At 46.9% G+C, this 17,364-nt stretch overlaps 1 protein-coding gene and 1 pseudogene across 6 annotated transcripts in view; both read right to left on the bottom strand.

Moving 5' to 3' along the window:
* Window positions 1–17,364, bottom strand: part of TDRD12 (tudor domain containing 12) — a 78,499-nt gene that overhangs the window by 59,196 nt on the left and 1,939 nt on the right. For all 6 annotated transcript variants that reach the window (XR_014805977.1, XR_014805981.1, XR_014805980.1 and 3 more), the window contains exons 2-6: window positions 12,067–12,225; window positions 7,812–7,948; window positions 5,657–5,776; window positions 1,813–1,868; window positions 366–451 (exon numbers count right to left, since the gene is read on the bottom strand). Coding sequence is in view for 2 of the 6 variants with exons in the window: in XM_021094274.2 (XP_020949933.2) it covers window positions 366–451; window positions 1,813–1,868; window positions 5,657–5,776; window positions 7,812–7,948; window positions 12,067–12,225 (558 nt within the window). In the remaining 4 variants the exon portion in view is untranslated. The remainder of the gene's footprint in view (window positions 1–365; window positions 452–1,812; window positions 1,869–5,656; window positions 5,777–7,811; window positions 7,949–12,066; window positions 12,226–17,364) is intronic.
* Window positions 15,696–16,228, bottom strand: LOC102161189 (2-iminobutanoate/2-iminopropanoate deaminase pseudogene; annotated as a pseudogene).

Here is a 17,364-nt window from a genome sequence, read left to right as displayed (position 1 = left end):
TAAATGACATTATTTTCCTTGATGTTCACTGTTTTATTAAAATAAACACTTTTTTTTCTTTTTCGGTCTTTCTGTCTTTTTAGGGCTGCACCTGCAGCATATGAAGGTTCCCAGGCTAGGGGCTAACCCGAGCTACAGCTGCCGGCCTACACCACAGCCACAGCAACGCCAGATCCGAGGTGTGTCTGCGACCTGCACTACAGCTCATGGAAATGCCAGATCCTTAATCCACTGAGCAAGTCCAGGGATCAAACCCGCAACGGTATGGTTCCTACTTGGATTTGTTTCCGCTGCACCACGATGGGAACTCTCAAACACTTTGAACAATAATAAAAATGGCTTTAAAATACAGTTCTTTCACGTACCTTTTCATTTTTCATAGTCACATAAAGGTAAACATCAAAAGTATCTTCTTCCACTGCACACAATTTGGCTTCCACCTGGGTAGTTGCTAAACAGCAGAAATGAAAACACATTAGCTGACATTAAAAGTAATCTTAAAACGACTACAACTATTTCTCACACCGTCTCTGCTAACCACTTAGGATTCCCTAGCACAAGGTCCTGAGGCTTCCTCGTGCAGAAGGGGTCTGGCGGTGGGCAAGGGGTCAGCCCCGGATCCTCTGTCATCACCCCCTGCATCCTCCTCCTGTGACACCACCTCAAGCTCGGTTCTGTGCTCTCTTCTCTTCCAGTGACTCCCAAACCCTGTGCCCAGTCACAGCCTTTCACCCGAGTCCATGGCACCCCTCCATGCCCATGGGCTCATCCCAAAAGCAGCTCCACGTATGGGCACCAACAGGCCCTCTGCTCAGTTTCACTTCACTCCTACCGCCACCCTCTGAGATGGTGCTGCTGTCATTTTACAGGGGAGGAGACGGGGCTCCGGGGAGGCTACACAGAGGCAGCAGGACAATGTTTCTGAGGCACCCTGCCTCCCCCAAAACCGGTCTCCCAGGCCCCCTGTGGGCTCGCAAGGGTCCAAACTACCAAACTAGAGGCGTCCCCCTTCCCATTTCTCCCAGGTGCAACACGGGCTACTGGCCGCTTCTTTACCCCAACAGAGGGGTGGTGGTGAAGAGGGGCCAGGGCCCCAACAGGTGCTGCTCCTCAGAACAGCCCTAGAGGTCAGCACGGTTATTTGGCTCAGACTGCCAAGGTTTTTAGGACGGATGCCACAAACGAGAGTCTATTTTACAGCCAATGATAAAAAATAAAAAGAACACAAAAAAATGGGAGGGGGGGATGCCTCTGGTTTGGTAGTTTGGACCCTCTACACATCTTAATTAGCAATGATGGTGATCACCCAGTAAGCATCCATTTATTGTCCCTTGCTTGCCAAAAACATTAGGCTTTTTGTCAATTGTTGGTTCAATGAAATGCACATAGATATATGTGGCAGTGCTGCAGCGTCTATGCAAACTGAGAGACAGGCATTCTTATTGTTGAAGGGTGCCCCACCCAAACAGCCCCTGTCTGACTTCACCTGTCAATTACCGATGTCCCCATCCACCCCCAAATTCCAGGGGTGCAGAGTCACTGCGACACTTGGGGTGGAAGAAGCTCCAGGTAACTTACGAACCCACACGGGTGGGAGCGGGGTGTGTGTGTTTGACTTCACCTGTCAATTACCGATGTCCCATCCACCCCCAAATTCCAGGGGTGCAGAGTCACTGCGACACTTGGGGTGGAAGAAGCTCCAGGTAACTTACGAACCCACACGGGGGGGCGGGGCTAAGCAGACACATCTCAAACCCCCTCACCAACAGAAGGCAAAACCCTCTTGGGGGTCCGTTCAAAGCACTGCCTCACCTTTTAGGATATTCTGAAAGTACTGAATAGCCGCACTGTCCCACTTCTTGGAGGGTCTGGAACAGAACAGACGCAACTTCATTAAATGAAAAGCCGAGGCTAGTACACCAACGTCACTCTGTAAATTATACTCGGGGTGTTCCTGATATGACATGTTGATGGGAGTCTGGCTCTGCGCTGGGCTGGCGACCCCAGCAGCCAGCACGGCTGGCTCCCCCCGCCCCCCACCCCGCCCCAACCGCTGCCCCAGACGCCAGAGCAGAGACTCAGGGAGAAGAGCCCCCTCTTGGGGCTTCTTGTGCTGCTGTGCCCACCGCCATCATGCCAGCACCTGTGACATGGGTCTCCCCATCAGAACACGAGCTCCGGGGACAGCCCCTGAGCAGGGAGTACCCGGCACAGAGCGAGGCCCCACGTGTGCTGGGAAAACTGACATCCTCAGAGCAGCCGGCCGTGGGAAACCCAGCCTCTACTGTCTCATGCTTTTCCTCACTCTGCTTCTCCCTGCCACTGTGTCCCATTTCTCCCTATCATCTTGCCCTTCCCTACGTGTGATACTGTGATTTATGAGAAAAAATACATATTTGGTCATTGTCCCTGTTGCACAGAGCTCAGCGATTCCAAGAGGGATAAAGCTGTCTTTTGGCATGTTAACGAGGTGACTTTTGGAAAGGACCTAGGTAACTGAGGGAGGCGGGCTGGCTGCCAGGGGAACCAATCTGTGATCAGAGTCAGAACTTTCAGTCCCACCCCCCACCCACCCCCACCTCTGGGAAGGGGAGAGGGGGTGGAGGATGAACCAACCAATCGCCAGTGGATGATGAGTTAATCAATCATGGCTGGTAACGAAGCCTCCATAAACACCAAAAATTAACTTGGTTGTGAGCATCTGAGTTGCGAGGGGGTGCGGGGAGTCTTGTAGGATGGAGCCCCTCATCTTGGGAACAGATGCTACCTCAGGGGAGACTGCATTAATTGCTTAGGGATGTGTTAAAACACACACACACACACACACACACACACACACACACACGCACTGGAGTCAAGAGTCCTACTATGCTTTGGAAAGAAAATCACAGGAAAAGTTACAGGTGGTAGAAGATCACAAGAAACCAGCATTTGGAAGCATGGAACAAAAATAAAATAAATAAGGTTAGAGTGATGTTTTCTGTCTACCACTGGTTTTATTTACTAGAGGTGCCATCACTATCCCCCAAAGGTTGTTTCAAAGATCAAATGAGGTAATGCACATAAAGCACTCGGCCCAGTTAGTTTCATCTTTACTGAGAAAGATACTAAGCACATTACCTCAAGAAAATCATGAAGTATTTCCAAAAGGAGGTAGAAATAAACAAGCAAACAAATAGAGGTTCTAAACCCTGTTGCATAAAAATTACTTAACAAGCTCTTCGTTTTTTAACAAAATGTAGTAGATTCCTAGTAAGAAAAAGGTCAAGGAGTTCCCGTTGTGGCGCAGTGGAAACAAATCCAACTAGGAACCATGAGGTTGCGGGTTCGATCCCTGGCCTCGCTCAGTGGGTTAAGGATCCAGCGTTGCCATGAGTTGTGGTGTAGGCTGCAGACACAGCTCGGATCCCGTGTTGCTGTGGCTGTGGTGTAGGCTGGCAGCTACAGCTCCGATTAGACCCCTAGCCTGGGAACCCCATATGCCTTGGGTGCAGCCCTAGAAGACAAAAGACCAAAAAAAACAAAAAAAAAAAAAAATCAACCTAGGCTATGAACTAGTATATTGAGAAGTCTCTCACAGGAGTGCCAGTTGTAGCTCAGGGGGTTACAGACCCAACTAGCATCCACGAGGGTGCAGGTTCAATCCCTGGCCTTGCTCTATGGGTTAAGGATCCGGCATTGCCTCAAGCTGAGATGTAGGTTACCGACGAGGCTCAGAACTGGCACGGCTGTGACGTAGGCAGGACCCCTAGCCTATAAGCCTAGACCCCTGGCCTGGGAACTTCCATATGCCACAGGTGCAGCCCAAAGAAGAAAAAGAAAAAAAAAAGTCTCTCACAGGCCAATTAGTCTGTGCATTCCTCTCCACATACACACTACATGAGGAGATACCCAACTTTACAAGGCAGAAAAAAAATGCAACATAAAACAAAATACCACTGTCATTCAGCAAAGAGGTGAAAATTAAAAAGCCTGATGTTCAACATTGTATGGGAAAAGCAGCACTTTTTTTTTTTTTTTTTTTTTTTTGGTCTTTTTAGGGCCACTCCCGCAGCATACGGAGGTTCCCAGGCTGGGGGTCTAATCGGAGCTGTAACCACCAGCCTATACCACAGCCACAGCAACGCCAGATCCGAGCCACATCTGCAACCTACACCACAGCTCACAGCAATGCCGGATCCTTAACCCACCGAGTGAGGCCAGGGATCAAACCCGCAACCTCATGGTTCCTAGTTGGATTCATTAACCACTGCACCATGACGGGAACTCCAAAAGCAGCACTTTCTATCCTCCAATGATGGGAGTATAAATTGCTAGTCTTTTTGGAAGGAAATTTGATGAAACCTGCCCAGGCCCGTAATACATGTATTCAGACACACCTTCTTAATGAGGCGCAGACAAAAAGGCACCACCTGTCAAAGAAAGTGATCAAAATGCAGCAAAAGGCTGAGGGGCTTGCTTCAGCCCTTCTTTGTCTACACTGAGGGTCTCCTAGGTTGGGTGTGTCAAGGCTGGGAACGCCCCTGCGGGGCACTGTGGGGGCACTGGGGAGGGGGTCATGCAGAGGGGGTGTGAGGAAGATGGGGGATGGCCTCTGAGGAAGAGCTGAGCAGGACAGCGACGGGGACGCTGCCGGCTGCTCTGAGGATCGTGGTGGCCTCGGCAGAAACCAGCTGGCTTAGTGTCACTGGTGTGGATTCCAAGGCAGCCACAAGGGTGACGGATTTCTTTATATTCTTACGAGAATGTACAGTGCAGAAGAGTTTAGAGACCATCTAGCTGGCCCTCAAGAGAGGAAAGGTTAAACACAGCAGCTGTGCCGATTGCAGTCACCCAGGAAAAGGACTGGAGCAGAGGGGAGCACAAGGACTGGCAAAGAGCTACAGCCCGCGTTCTCATGGGTACCACTGGGTCACTTTGCTGGACAGCAGAAACTGACGCAACACTGTAAATCAACGATACTTCAAGCAAAAAAATGTTTCAAAACATTCTTAAGTTCCCTCTGCCAGTAAGACAGTGTGTTCTAATTTTCATTAAGAGCTCCACGCCTGTGAATATGTATAAAAGTGCTGAAAAAGAGCTGCAAGTTCAAACCTAAACGAGCCCCAGAGGCTCCCAGAAGGAAGGAGGGGATGGGGCTGGAGAAGGGTACCCTGCGTATTTTTTTTAATGCACCATGACCCGATGTGCTAATGTTTTTCTTTACGGTTAATTTCTTCCTTTTTTGTTTCTTTTTTGGCTGACCCACAACATACGGAGCTCCTGGGCCAGGGATCAGATCCAAGCCACAGTTGTGACCCAAGTCCTGCGGCAGCAACACTGGATTCTTAACCCACTGGGCCAGGCTGAGGATAGAACCTGCATCCCAGTGTTCCCAAGATGCCACTGATCCCACTGCACCGCGGTGGGAGCTCCTATTCCTTTTTGTAAGTTAAAAAGACAAACAACACAGAGCTCGGGCCCCTCCTCTATCCCTCACACTGCAGCCTCTGTGGACAGGGCAGGTTTGACACACAGACTCAGAAGACACCTCCTAAAGGACAAAGAGACCTTTGAAATCGCTTAGCATGTCTCAAGAGGACCCGATTTCATATCATCATACACTCGATTTAGGACTTTTAATGAGGGTTCAACATACATCAGCAGGTGTACTTACACAAGCTCAGCATTATCTTCCCGGAAGTCAACGTGCAACGTGACAGGTTTTGTGCAGTATAGTCTGAATTTTTTTGCTCTGTAAGGAAGCTGCATAAACGTCTCCACTGCAACTCGGATGCTTAAGAGTGAAACAGAACAGTTCCAAAATAAAGAAAAAAAAATTACATATAACATAGTTCTTAAAAGTATGCCTATATATTTAATATCCTTAACATAAAACAAAAGACCAAAGAAAAGCCCATTTTTTTCTGTTTCTACTAGAGCCACCAAGAGTAGGCAAATGCTTAAGCCCAGTCGCCTACGAAGATGAAAACTGGGTCTTGGCAGCTGAGAAAAACCTTACTTTCCTATACACCAAGATATACATACGGAGTTCCCGTCATGGCTCAGTGGTTAATGAACCTGACTAGCATCCATGAGGAGGCAGGTTCGATCCCTGGCCTCACTCAGTGGATTAGGGATCCGGCACTGTTGTGAGCTGTGGTGTAGGTTGCAGATGTGGCTCGGATTCTGTGTTGCTGTGGCTGTGGTGTAGGCTGGCAGATGCAGCTCCCATTTGACCCCTAGCCTGGGAACTTCCATATGCTGCAGGTGAGCCCCTAAAAACCAAAAAAAAAAAAAAAAAAGCAAGAAAGGACACACAGCTCTCAAATGTCTGTGTGTGCACAGATATACACACAGTACATAAAAGATATTCAGTACATCTCTGGCATTAAAATTTATTTTTCAGTCTTTTGTCCTTTTAGGGCCACACTAGTGGCATATGGAGGTTCCCAGGCTAGGGGTCGAATCGGAGCTGATGCTGCCCACCTACACCAGAGCCACAGCAACACGGGATCCGAGCCGCATCTGCGACCTCCACCACAGCTCACAGCAACGCCAAATCCTTAACCCACTGAGTGAGGCCAGGGATCAAACCCATAACCTCATGGTTCCTATTCAGATTTGTTTCCACTGAGCCATGACAGGAACGCCTTAAGACTTTTAAATATCAATTTTAATACACGACCAGAACCACCTTGAAGTTTCTGTAAATAAGCAGATGTTTTAAAAATTAGTGTTTGTCGACTCTGCACAAAAGGGTTGAAGGGCTGAGATCAGATAAGTAAGTTTGTCACCATTTTTATTTCCAGTCTCCTTCAGGTAAACCACTTGGGTGTGGGGTTTCCACATCTCACGTGCCACGGCTTCTCAGGTGCCCCATGGGGGGGCCTGGGCACCTGTGTCTCAGCCAGTGTAGAAAAGGCAGCTGGACTAACCGCTCCTCCAGGCCTCCTTGCTCTAACCACACGGTTCTCTTGCCCAAAACAAACTGAACTTAAAACTCCAAATACTGGGAGAAAATATCGCCAGTTCAGTACAATGCTGGTTTTAGTAACCTCTACATTTATAAAAGTAAATCACAAGCTAGGAGGTCATCTCCTTTTCCGCGAGGACCTGCCAGCCCGCCAGCCCGCTGTGGGAGCAACCTCTTGCCAAGGACTCTTCCACCAGGGCACCCGCTGCCGTGGCAGCCGCAGCCTCTATCAGAAGGAAGATTCTTCTTCCTCTATCAGAAGAAGGGTCCTCGTGTTTATTTAGTCCTTAAACTGATATCCTCTTCCTCTGGGGCAGGAAACCATGAAAAACTGACCACAAACACCAAGACCGACTTGCTGGCAGGTTCTCTGGTGCCCTGTGATGTGTGGTCCTAGAAGCAGCGTGGGCCACTCTGAACTGTTGCTCGTCTTCTGGGACAGCGGCGCCCTCGCTCCGCAGGACACCAGGGACACACACTCTGCTCTCGGCAACCCGAGGCCATGCCAGCAAACCATCCTTTCTGTGGCGACAAGAAACGTTTCTCCCTGCCTCCCTAAAGGAACCACTCCACCACCTGAGCGAACCCAGGGGACAGGCCAGGCCGGGTGAGCAGCTGGCCAAGAGCACCCGCCTTTCCAGGAAGGACAACAAGAAGGGCCAGAGGCGCCCACTGAGTCCTCATTCTGACTCTTGCTCCTACACTCACTGCTTGTAAAATGGGATCCTGCGAGTCTCCCCTTCATGAAGCTAAGAAAATTCCAGTTTATGACCTCTGTCCCTTTTAAAGGAGCTCCTTTCAAACTGACATTCGTCTCCGAAAGAGCCTATGTCGAAATAAACACATACGTACGTACTTTTTGGATTTCACGGGAATGTATTTGGCAAAGTCCACAAGGAAACAATCTGCCAGGTAATGGTCCGCTGAAGACACGATGGACTTAATAACAGCCCTGCACCAGCACCTTAGTTCCTGACAATAAACCACACAGACCTGCGAAACAGAGGGACAATTTCAGTGGGAAACTCTCCAGTCAAACAGTGGGAGCACGGAAAGGTACTCTCAACATCACACCTTTCACTTCCAGATGCCAGGAGGCTGGATCACCCCAAGCTAAACTCTGCTTGTCGAGAAAGTAAGAACAGAGGGCACCTGAATTCTAGCTGTTTTTTGTTTGTTTGTTTTTCTCTTTTGGCTGCCCGGCTGCACATGGAGTTTCCAGGCCAGGGGTCAGATCCATGCCACAGCTGCATCACGGCCCTCCAAGCCTGACACTGCCCTTGGCCGTTTGTTACTATCAGCCACAACTGGACGTCAGCTTCACCAGGATGGGGACTTTTGTGATTTTGTTTACTGTCACATCCACAGCACCTAGAACAGTACTTGGCATGTACTAAGTTCCCAAAACCACTGGGTGAGTGAGTAAGTAAGTACCTGCAGGAGTCCCCATCGTAGCTCAGCAGTGAGTGAACCCGACTAGCATCCATGAGGATGTGGGTTCGATCCCTGGACTTGCTCAGTGGGTTAAGGATCCAGCCTTTCTGTGGCTGTGGGGTAGGCCAGTGGCTTCAGCTCCAATTTGATCCCTTGCCTGGGAACCTCCACATGCTGCGGGTGCAGCCCTAAAAAGACAGTAAGTAAGTAAATAAATACCTGCAGCCCCCTTTTAGGGCCTAAAGTTGCCCTGCTGGAAGGACAGCCCTTGGCACTCTGACTGTCCCACAGGACTGCCGGGCCACAGACAGGCAAACACATGCTGACTGTGCTGACCACAGACTTAGAAAGTGGGGACAGCTGTGCCCAGCAGGGAAGAAGTGGACCAGTGGAGACTCTTGCACTTGGGAAGAGAAATTGGAAAATACAGGGCAGCCATTCTGCAAGGCAGAGGTGCTGGAAAGCCTCACATAATTCAAATGATACAAGAGCAATTCTGCCGAAGGATAGAGGGTATTTCTATTTAATGCTTATGTCAAAGAAACCTGTAGTTAATAATTCACACAGTCAACTCTGAAAAGGTGGTGTAATTAGGGCTTCTACTAGCCAACAATGAGATAACATAAGCATCAAGGACAGTGGTTACAACCAATGAACGCATTAAAAGCCATGCATCCAACACAGTACTTAAAAATGCTGAGAAGGAGTTCTCTGGTAGCTCAGCAGGTTAAGAATCTGGCGTTGTCACCGCTGTGGTGTGGGTTCGATCCCTGGCCCAGAAACTTCCATGTGTCACAGGTGAAACCAAAAAAAAAAAAAAAAAAAAATGACAAGGAGGAGAGAAAAACAAACCTTTGGACATCAATGTAGATAATGGAGCACAAATAAGTACACTGAAAGTTGATGAGGAAAAAAGTTGATAAGGGAAAGAATTAAATAATTTTTCTATCTTTCCAAGATGAACTGCATTGTTTCAGGAAGCCGGAGTCCTGACACATGAGGGAAAGTTCTCTATGGAAGAATTTCAGCTCATGAATGCAGAAGCAATGTGAAAATGACCATTTTACAAGTGTGGTGAAGAACAGATGTGGGCAGTGGTGATGACCGGGTGGCGTGCCCGCTATGGGACAAGCTCATTGGCCTGCAAGGAGGGCTCAGACTGCTGCCACCTGAATGCACAGGCCAACCTCAGCATCACCAAAAGTGAGATTCTCTCCCAAGTCAATACAACTTGAACCTCACAGCACCAGTCATTCTTGGGGGGAAAAAAGTGACCCTAAATCTGTTTTTCTTTCTTTTTAGGGCGAAACCTGCAGCATGTGGAAGTTCCCAGGCTAGGGGTCAAATGGGAGTTGCAGCTGCCAGCCCACATCACAGCCACAGCCACATCAGCTCTGAGCTGCATCCGCAACCTACACCACAGCTTGCGGCAACACCAGATCCGTAACCCACTGAGCAAGGCCAGGGATCAAATGAGCATCCTCACAGACACTGTTTTGGGTTCTTAACCCACTGGGCCACAACGGAACTCCATCCCTAAATCCAATCTAAGCCTTATATTCATCAGTCCACAGGAAATACAGGGGAAGTACAGGGGAAAGGTATCACTACCCCCACAAAGAAGTAATCAAGCTATCCAAAATGTGCACTATTTTATTTTTATTTTTTTTAATGGTCATAGTCCTTTATTTTTACAAAATCAGTTATAGATAATAGAGTTGTAGCCTCTCTTACTTCTGGTGTCTGCCCCCCTTGTGGCTGAAATTGGTACGGGGGCTTGCTGTAGGCTTCAAATGTGCACTATTTTAAAAGGACAACAGACCTGGTTTTATTTCTTCAATAAGTCAGTGAAAAATATGTCATGGAAAAAATAATTTTACTAGCGATTACTTAGGATGGGATGGGGAATTCAAATAATTTCTCATTTTTTCTCATAAAGAGTTTAGAAATAAATCTTTTCCCAACATGCCCTTATAAAAATTCAAACTCTCGTGGAGAAGCAGATCGAGGCTTTCTGTGGCCGCCTGGTCCAGATGCTGGGGGAGCCACTCGTCCCGCAGCTCCAAGACAAAGTGCACTTGCTGAAGCTCCTGCTTTTCTATGCTGTGGACCTAAACCCCGAGACGTGGAGCCCTCTGCAAAGGCCAGAGCAGCCCCTGAGGTCCCTCTAGCACTGAACACCAAGAATACCTCCTGAACTCCACCTCCAACTACATGGAAGCTCTGTAAGTACAAAAAGTAGTTTGAAATCTTATAGGACCAAACCCTCTCTTATTTATCTGTAGGCTATAAGAACTTTCTAACTCTTTACAATTTTTTTTTTAATAATCCTATCCTAGCCTGTTCTCAGATATGGCTTCAATATATATGGTGTATATATATACTTTTTTTTTTTTTTGGTCTTTTCGCCATTTCTTAGGCCGCTCCCGCAGCACATGGAGGTTCCCAGGCTAGGGGCTGAATCAGAACTGTAGCCACCAGCCTACGCCAGAGCCACAGCAACGCCAGATCCAAGCCACGTCTGCAACCTACACCACAGCTCATAGCAACGCCAGATCCTTAACCCGCTGAGCAAGGCCAGGAATCAAACCCGCAACCTCATGGTTCCTAGTCGGATTCGTTAACCACTGCGCTACAACGGGAACTCCTATATTTTTAAATAAATTATCTATACTTTTTCTGCAACAAGTAATACCATATACACATATGTTTAACATTTCCATTCGAGCTGTGAAAAAAGAATCCCTGTGGTGAACAAATTCGAGACATCAATGTTATATCATTCAAGGTACTGACAACCTATTTGGAAGGAGAAAGACATTTCGTTTCTCTCTAATGGAACGCAAACATCCTATATTGGACCTGTTATGTTGCCTATGAATTTGATGTTGTGGTCAGTCTATCAAGATCTGATGTAATGGGGGGAGCGGGGTAGAAACAAAAAGATGGGTGTGTTACAAAAATATGATGTTAAAAGGATACAATAAAAAGGCAACGGTTTTTCAAAATACTACGTTTATCATGCTTAGGTTCCATGACTGTGAGAAGGCAGAATGGAATTAACTGCTCTTCACAGGACAAAAAAACTGCCATCCACACTTGAGAAAGTAGTCAGGATTTTTATTGTCAAAACAAGAGATACAAGCATAACAGAAGACACAAATAAATTAACTGTTCTGATCAAAAAAAAAAAAAATTCAAACTCTCCTGAGAAATGACTGACGTATAGAGAGAAGTTGACGATGGGCAGGAGCTGGGGCAGCAGGAAAGGGCGAGGGGCCCTGAGGTGGAGTGAGGAAAACAAAGCAATAGGAGTCGACCAAAGTCATGAGTCACTAAGAGGGAGGCAGCAGCCTGAGACTGGAAAGCTCCCTGATCTCTCTGCTACGGTCGCTGCAAGGGATCTTGAAAAAGCCTCTGGTTCCCAGCCCCAAGATGAGGGCCCCAACGCCTGAATTTAGAGGACACCGCATCGCCTGTTGACCCACGTGAACTTTATACAAGTGAAACTTTCCATGACTAGCCTGACTCTCAGGCAACCAAAAGAACCTAACACAAGGCAATGATTATAAGCAATGAAAATACTGCAAAAGCTTTTACCATCTCAGTTGCCAAAACAGTCTACAATTTGAGCAGCATTTAAAGACACGATGCTTAAAGCACCTTTAGATACTTACCTGCCCTTCTTCCAGCATTAGTGGCTTTATTTCTGTATCTTGACACATGCTATTATAGAAGTCATTCATGGCATTATTTAGTTTTTGATAGTCAAGTTCATGATCTAAAAAGGGACTACATCCTTTTATAATAACCCAGAAGCAACCTGGATCTTCCACCTGTAAAATTTTAAAAGACAAACGAAACAAAACATAAATTAAAAGTGAAACCATGGAATAATAAACCTTAGAATCATGGTGACTGTTTCAGATTTAAGTGATCTAACAAATTCTGGATGAGTGCCTCTGTCTTAAATGGTCAAATTCAAGATACAAAACCCTCCATATATTTAATATATATATATATTAAATCATCACCTTGCATACCTTAAACATGCACAATGTTATATGTCAATTATATTTCAATAAAACTGGGAAAAAAGATAAAAGATGCAAAGCTAAAATTCTAAAACACGTAACCAACAATATGCAAGTAATTTTAAACTATGTGTTATAACTCAAAAAGCAAACTGAAATCAATGCCCTTGATGTGTATTTTGAAAATATCCATAACAAAATACAAAGGCAAGGCTCAGGACAGTTTTTAGTATTCTATGTATTTCATAAGAAAGAAAAGGAAGTATGAATGCATATACATTATGCTCAGAGTCAAAGGAAGAAATGATGGCAAGTAAAGCAAAAACGTATGAATTACTACCCACAGGAAAAGCCAGGGAGGGCATAGAAGGGAGGGACAGAGATGAAAGTCAGGCTTCTCTGAATGTATCTTATCCTCTATTAGGGTTATTAGAAGCCAAGATTTTCATCATTAAAGAAAAGATACAGGGAGTTCCCATTGTAGCTCAGCAGTGACGAACTCCACTAGTATCCATGAGGATGTAGGTTCAACCCCTGGCCTCACTCAGTGGGTTAAAGGATCCGGCATTGCCATGAGCTCTGGTGTAGGTCATGGATGTGGCGCAGATCCTGCCTTGCTGTGGCGAAGGCTGGCAGATACAGCTCCGATTCAACCCCTAGTCTGGAACTTCCATATGCCCCAGGTGTGACCCAAAAGACAAAAAAAAAAAAGTTAAATTTGAATTGAAAATAACAGTAAGGGAGTTCCCGTCGTGGCGTAGTGGTTAACGAATCCGACTAGGAACCATGAGGTTACAGGTTCGATCCCTGGCCTTGCTCAGTGGGTTAAGGATCCTGCGTTGCTGTGAGCTGTCGTGTAGATTGCAGACGCAGCTAGGATCTGGCATTGCTGTGGCTCTGGCGTAGGCTGGTGGCTATGGCTCCAATTACACCCCTAGCCTGGGAATCTCCATATGCCGTGGAAGCGGCCCTAGAAAAGGCAGAAAGACAAAAAAAAAAAAAAAAAAAGAAAGAAAGAAAATAACAGTAAGAACTCATGATTTTTTAAACATACTATATTCCCTGAGTACTGAAAGGGCCTAAAAGCAGTGACATGCCAAGATTTTGGATCCCAGATGACGGATTATTCACTTAGTATTCTGAATGTTTGAGCGTTTTTATAATAAAGAGTTAGAATAAAGAACAGCTGGCCATTCTGGTTCCAGTAATGACAGGGTGTTCTATATGGACTAACCTACCTGCACGTAACAGCGATAAACCTCGAGAAAAAAACAAATGACAATCTGAAAGCAGTGAAGAGCAACCAAAAGCAGGTATGGGATTTCCTCCTTGAAGGGAGGCAACGTCGCTACGTGAGACCCACGTTTATCACAGCTTTTCCCAAGAACAGCCCCTGTCTGGGTGGTGCAGAATGCAACTCAAGCAGAAGCCACCTGTTTGTGGCTTGAGGAACCAGGGGTTGGAGCCTGGGGCAGCCAGAGCAGCTGTACATGAGGGGGAGCAATTCCAAGCCACAGAGGGGAAGGCCCCAGAGTCTGCACATAAAAACCCGCCAATCCTTGGCAGAGCCTCAACTGCACAGTGGAGGCTCCAGGGAGGCCTGGGAGAAGCAGCTGCTGGGAGGCCATCGGAAAAAGTTTTAGCTGCTGCCCATGAGAACTGCAGGACTCTAGGCCCACGGTGACTCGGCCAGGCCTCTGCAGTAAGAGGCACCCAAACTCAGCAGCCTGGTCCCTCTACAACGCCTGCCTGAGGAAGTTCAAGGTCATTGAGTCACTTTCGTCCCAGCCAACACCTGACACAGGCCCTTTCACCCAACAGTTACTACGAAGGGTCTCAGCTGTGGTCCTTCTTATCCCTCTGAGATGGGTGTGACCTCCTTCTGTTCAGGAGCAGTCCTTCAGGGAAATGTAATCACCTAGAAAGACAGGGCCCTGTCTCCCAGTCTCTGCGGGAAGACACAAGCCTGAGGTCCAGAGCTGGTGGACACGGCTACCTCGTCCCAGTGACACTGACCAACCCTCTGTCACATCCCACTGGAGCCCCTCCCCTCCCCCCCTTCCCAGTCACCTCCTCACAAATCACAACGGAGCTCAGCTCCCTCTTCTGCATCAGTGGGGACTCAATCAACCCATGTCCAGCTCCGATTCCCTCTGACACCCATCACAGGAATGTGGAGATCGGAGCAGAAGTTCTGCCAACTTAAAGAAGCTCCGTCAACAGCCCAGGCTCCCCACAGAAGCCCTGCGCGGCCAGGCCTCAGGAGGAAAGACCACATTGCAGGACAAGCAGAATGTGCTCTAACAACAAAACCGGAGAGGTCTCCGAACAGCACAGCGTATAAACCAAGCCGCCTAAACAATGCATGCCAGGCTCAAAGTTTTACCAGCCTGGAATACGTGGTTCAAGTCACTGTTTCTCCGTGTGCTTTACCAGGAGGGGGTGGGCTCACAATTCCTCCCACCCACCCCCACCAAGGTTGGGGTCTGCAGCTTCCCACCAGCGCCATAAGGCAATGCTCCCACACTGCAATCATCAGCCTGACACACTATTTTTTCTGCATGCTGTGTTATGTCCATTAGAAAAATAATATTTATATAAAATTTTGGTCCACTTTCTTCTTTAACTCTACCATTCAAACTTGAATACATTCATTTTACTCAAAAGAGGAATCAGATATCTGGCATGAGAACTAAATATCTCATATCATTAAATTAACAGGATTTCATTGAATTACAGTGTTATTATGTCTCAGGAATAATAAGTCATCCTTCCTACATGTTATTCCTCTTTTTTGGGGGGGAGCGCACTTGCAGCGTATGTCGTTTCTGGGCTAGGGATCAAATCGGAGCCGTAGCTGCCGGCCTACACCACAGCAACACCAGATCTGAGCCATGTCTGCAACCTACATCACAGCTCATGGAAACACTGGATCTTAACCCACTGAGTAAGGTCAGAGACCAAACCTGCATCCTCATGGATACTAGTTGGGCTCTTAACCCACTGAGCCACAATGGGAACTCCTCCCTTTAGTTTCATTTATCTGAGTAATTATGTAGTAAGTGTCTCTCTTCCCACATTCAGTAATCTGAGTGGCTGTACGTGTAATTTATGACATCAGTGACAGAACTCATCACCTAACCTTCAATTTCATGTTCAATTCACCGTAGCACATCGGATTTGCATAATAAGTTCAGCTACTTCAGTCAAGCTTACTTTCCAGTATCAATTATAAAAAGATGCTAATGTCAAAACATCAAGAAAATTCCAGACTAAAGAGCACTCGGCCCACTGTGGTCATGCGTCGTGAGGGGACCCTGGGCAATTCCTGCTTCCATCTCAAGCCTGCCACCTCTGGACAAAGCAGCAGCCTGGTAAGCAGCCCAAACAGGACAACCACTCTTGAACTGTGGATTTCACTGACAGGACTGAAGTCATCCACAGCAGCCAGCAGCACAGCTGTTTCGACCACAGTCATGAGGTCACAGCCTGCCGCCTTCAGAGTTTCACCTGTTTCTAAGGCTTGTTTAGCCTCTTCCATCACCCCTCCTGCAAAAAGCTGTCCCCTTAAAGGGTCTGTGCCTTGTTGTCTTGAAATGTAAGTGACCCTGTCCACTAACACAGCTTGATTTGAGGACCAGTGGCCTTGAGGCTTTCTCTGTGCTGATCACCTTTCTGATCAAGGATGACATAACTAATCCTTTTCTCTTGGAGCCATTCTGGGTCTCACTGCATTCCGCCTTCCTCATTTTTGACACAACTGCCTGTTGCCTGGGCTGCTTCCATAATGTATGTATATATATATATTTGTTTGCCTTTTTTTTTTTTTTTTTTTTTTTAGGGCCACAACATATGAAGACTCCCAGGCTAGGGGTCTAACCCGAGCTACAGCTGCCGGCCTACACCACAGCAACGCCAGATCCAAGCTGCGTCTGAGACCTACACCACAGCCCAGGGCAACGCCAGGATCGTTAACTCACTGATTGAGGCCAGGGATGGAACCCACAACCTCATGGTTCCTACTCAGATTTGTTTCCTCTGCGCCACAACAGGAGCTCTCATAATGTGTACATATGTGTATGTGTATATATATACACACATTTTTTTTCCCCCTTCAGGCCACACCCGCGGCATATGGAGGTTCCCAGGCTAAGGGTCTAATCGGAGCTGTAGCTGCCGGCCTACGCCAGAGCCACAGCAACGCGGGATCTGAGCCGTGTCTGCAACCTACACCACAGCTCATGGCAGCGCCGATCTTTAACCCACTGAGTGAGGCCAGGGATCAAAGCCGCAACCTCATGGTTCCTAGTCGGATCCGTTAACCACTGACTGAGCCACGATGGGAACTCCCCCACAATGTTTATTTTCAATCAACACCTTTTTCTTCCTTAGCCTCATCCTAACAGGTATGTAATGCAAACTATGACTTCTTACTTTTAGAAAATATTACAAAATACGTAACTTAAATTTTTAAAATTTAATCATGGTAAAATACACAAAAACTGTACCCTCTTAACCCTATTTGGTAGCATCAACTACATTCATGTTGTTGTGCTATCATGATCACCATCTCTCTTCAGGACTTTCTCCATCTTGCAAAACTGAAACTCCATGGTCACTGTACAATAACTCCCCATTTCCCCAGGCCCTCAGACCCTGGCAACTACCATTCAACTTTCTGTCTCTATAAATCTAGGCAACTCAGATAAGTGAAATCATACAGTATTTGTCCTCTTGTATCTCTTCTTTCACTTAACATGCTATCAAGACTCACCCGTGTTGTAACATGTATCAGAATTTCCTTCCTTCTTAAGGCTGAATGATATTCCATTGTGTGTATACACTATTTTGCTTATCTATTCATCTACTGGCAGACACTTGGGGGAAAAAACTTATCCATGTAAAAGTTAAATTAATCTGGAAAACTACAGCTGGTACAGG

Source organism: Sus scrofa, chromosome 6, assembly GCF_054392235.1.
Source record: "Sus scrofa isolate SSC_HxYL_T2T_F1_AM1 chromosome 6, Sscrofa_HxYL_maternal_Yorkshire_Landrace_v2.0, whole genome shotgun sequence".
In the NCBI taxonomy this organism is placed as follows: domain Eukaryota; kingdom Metazoa; phylum Chordata; class Mammalia; order Artiodactyla; family Suidae; genus Sus; species Sus scrofa.
This window is presented reverse-complemented; position numbering and strand designations above follow the sequence as displayed.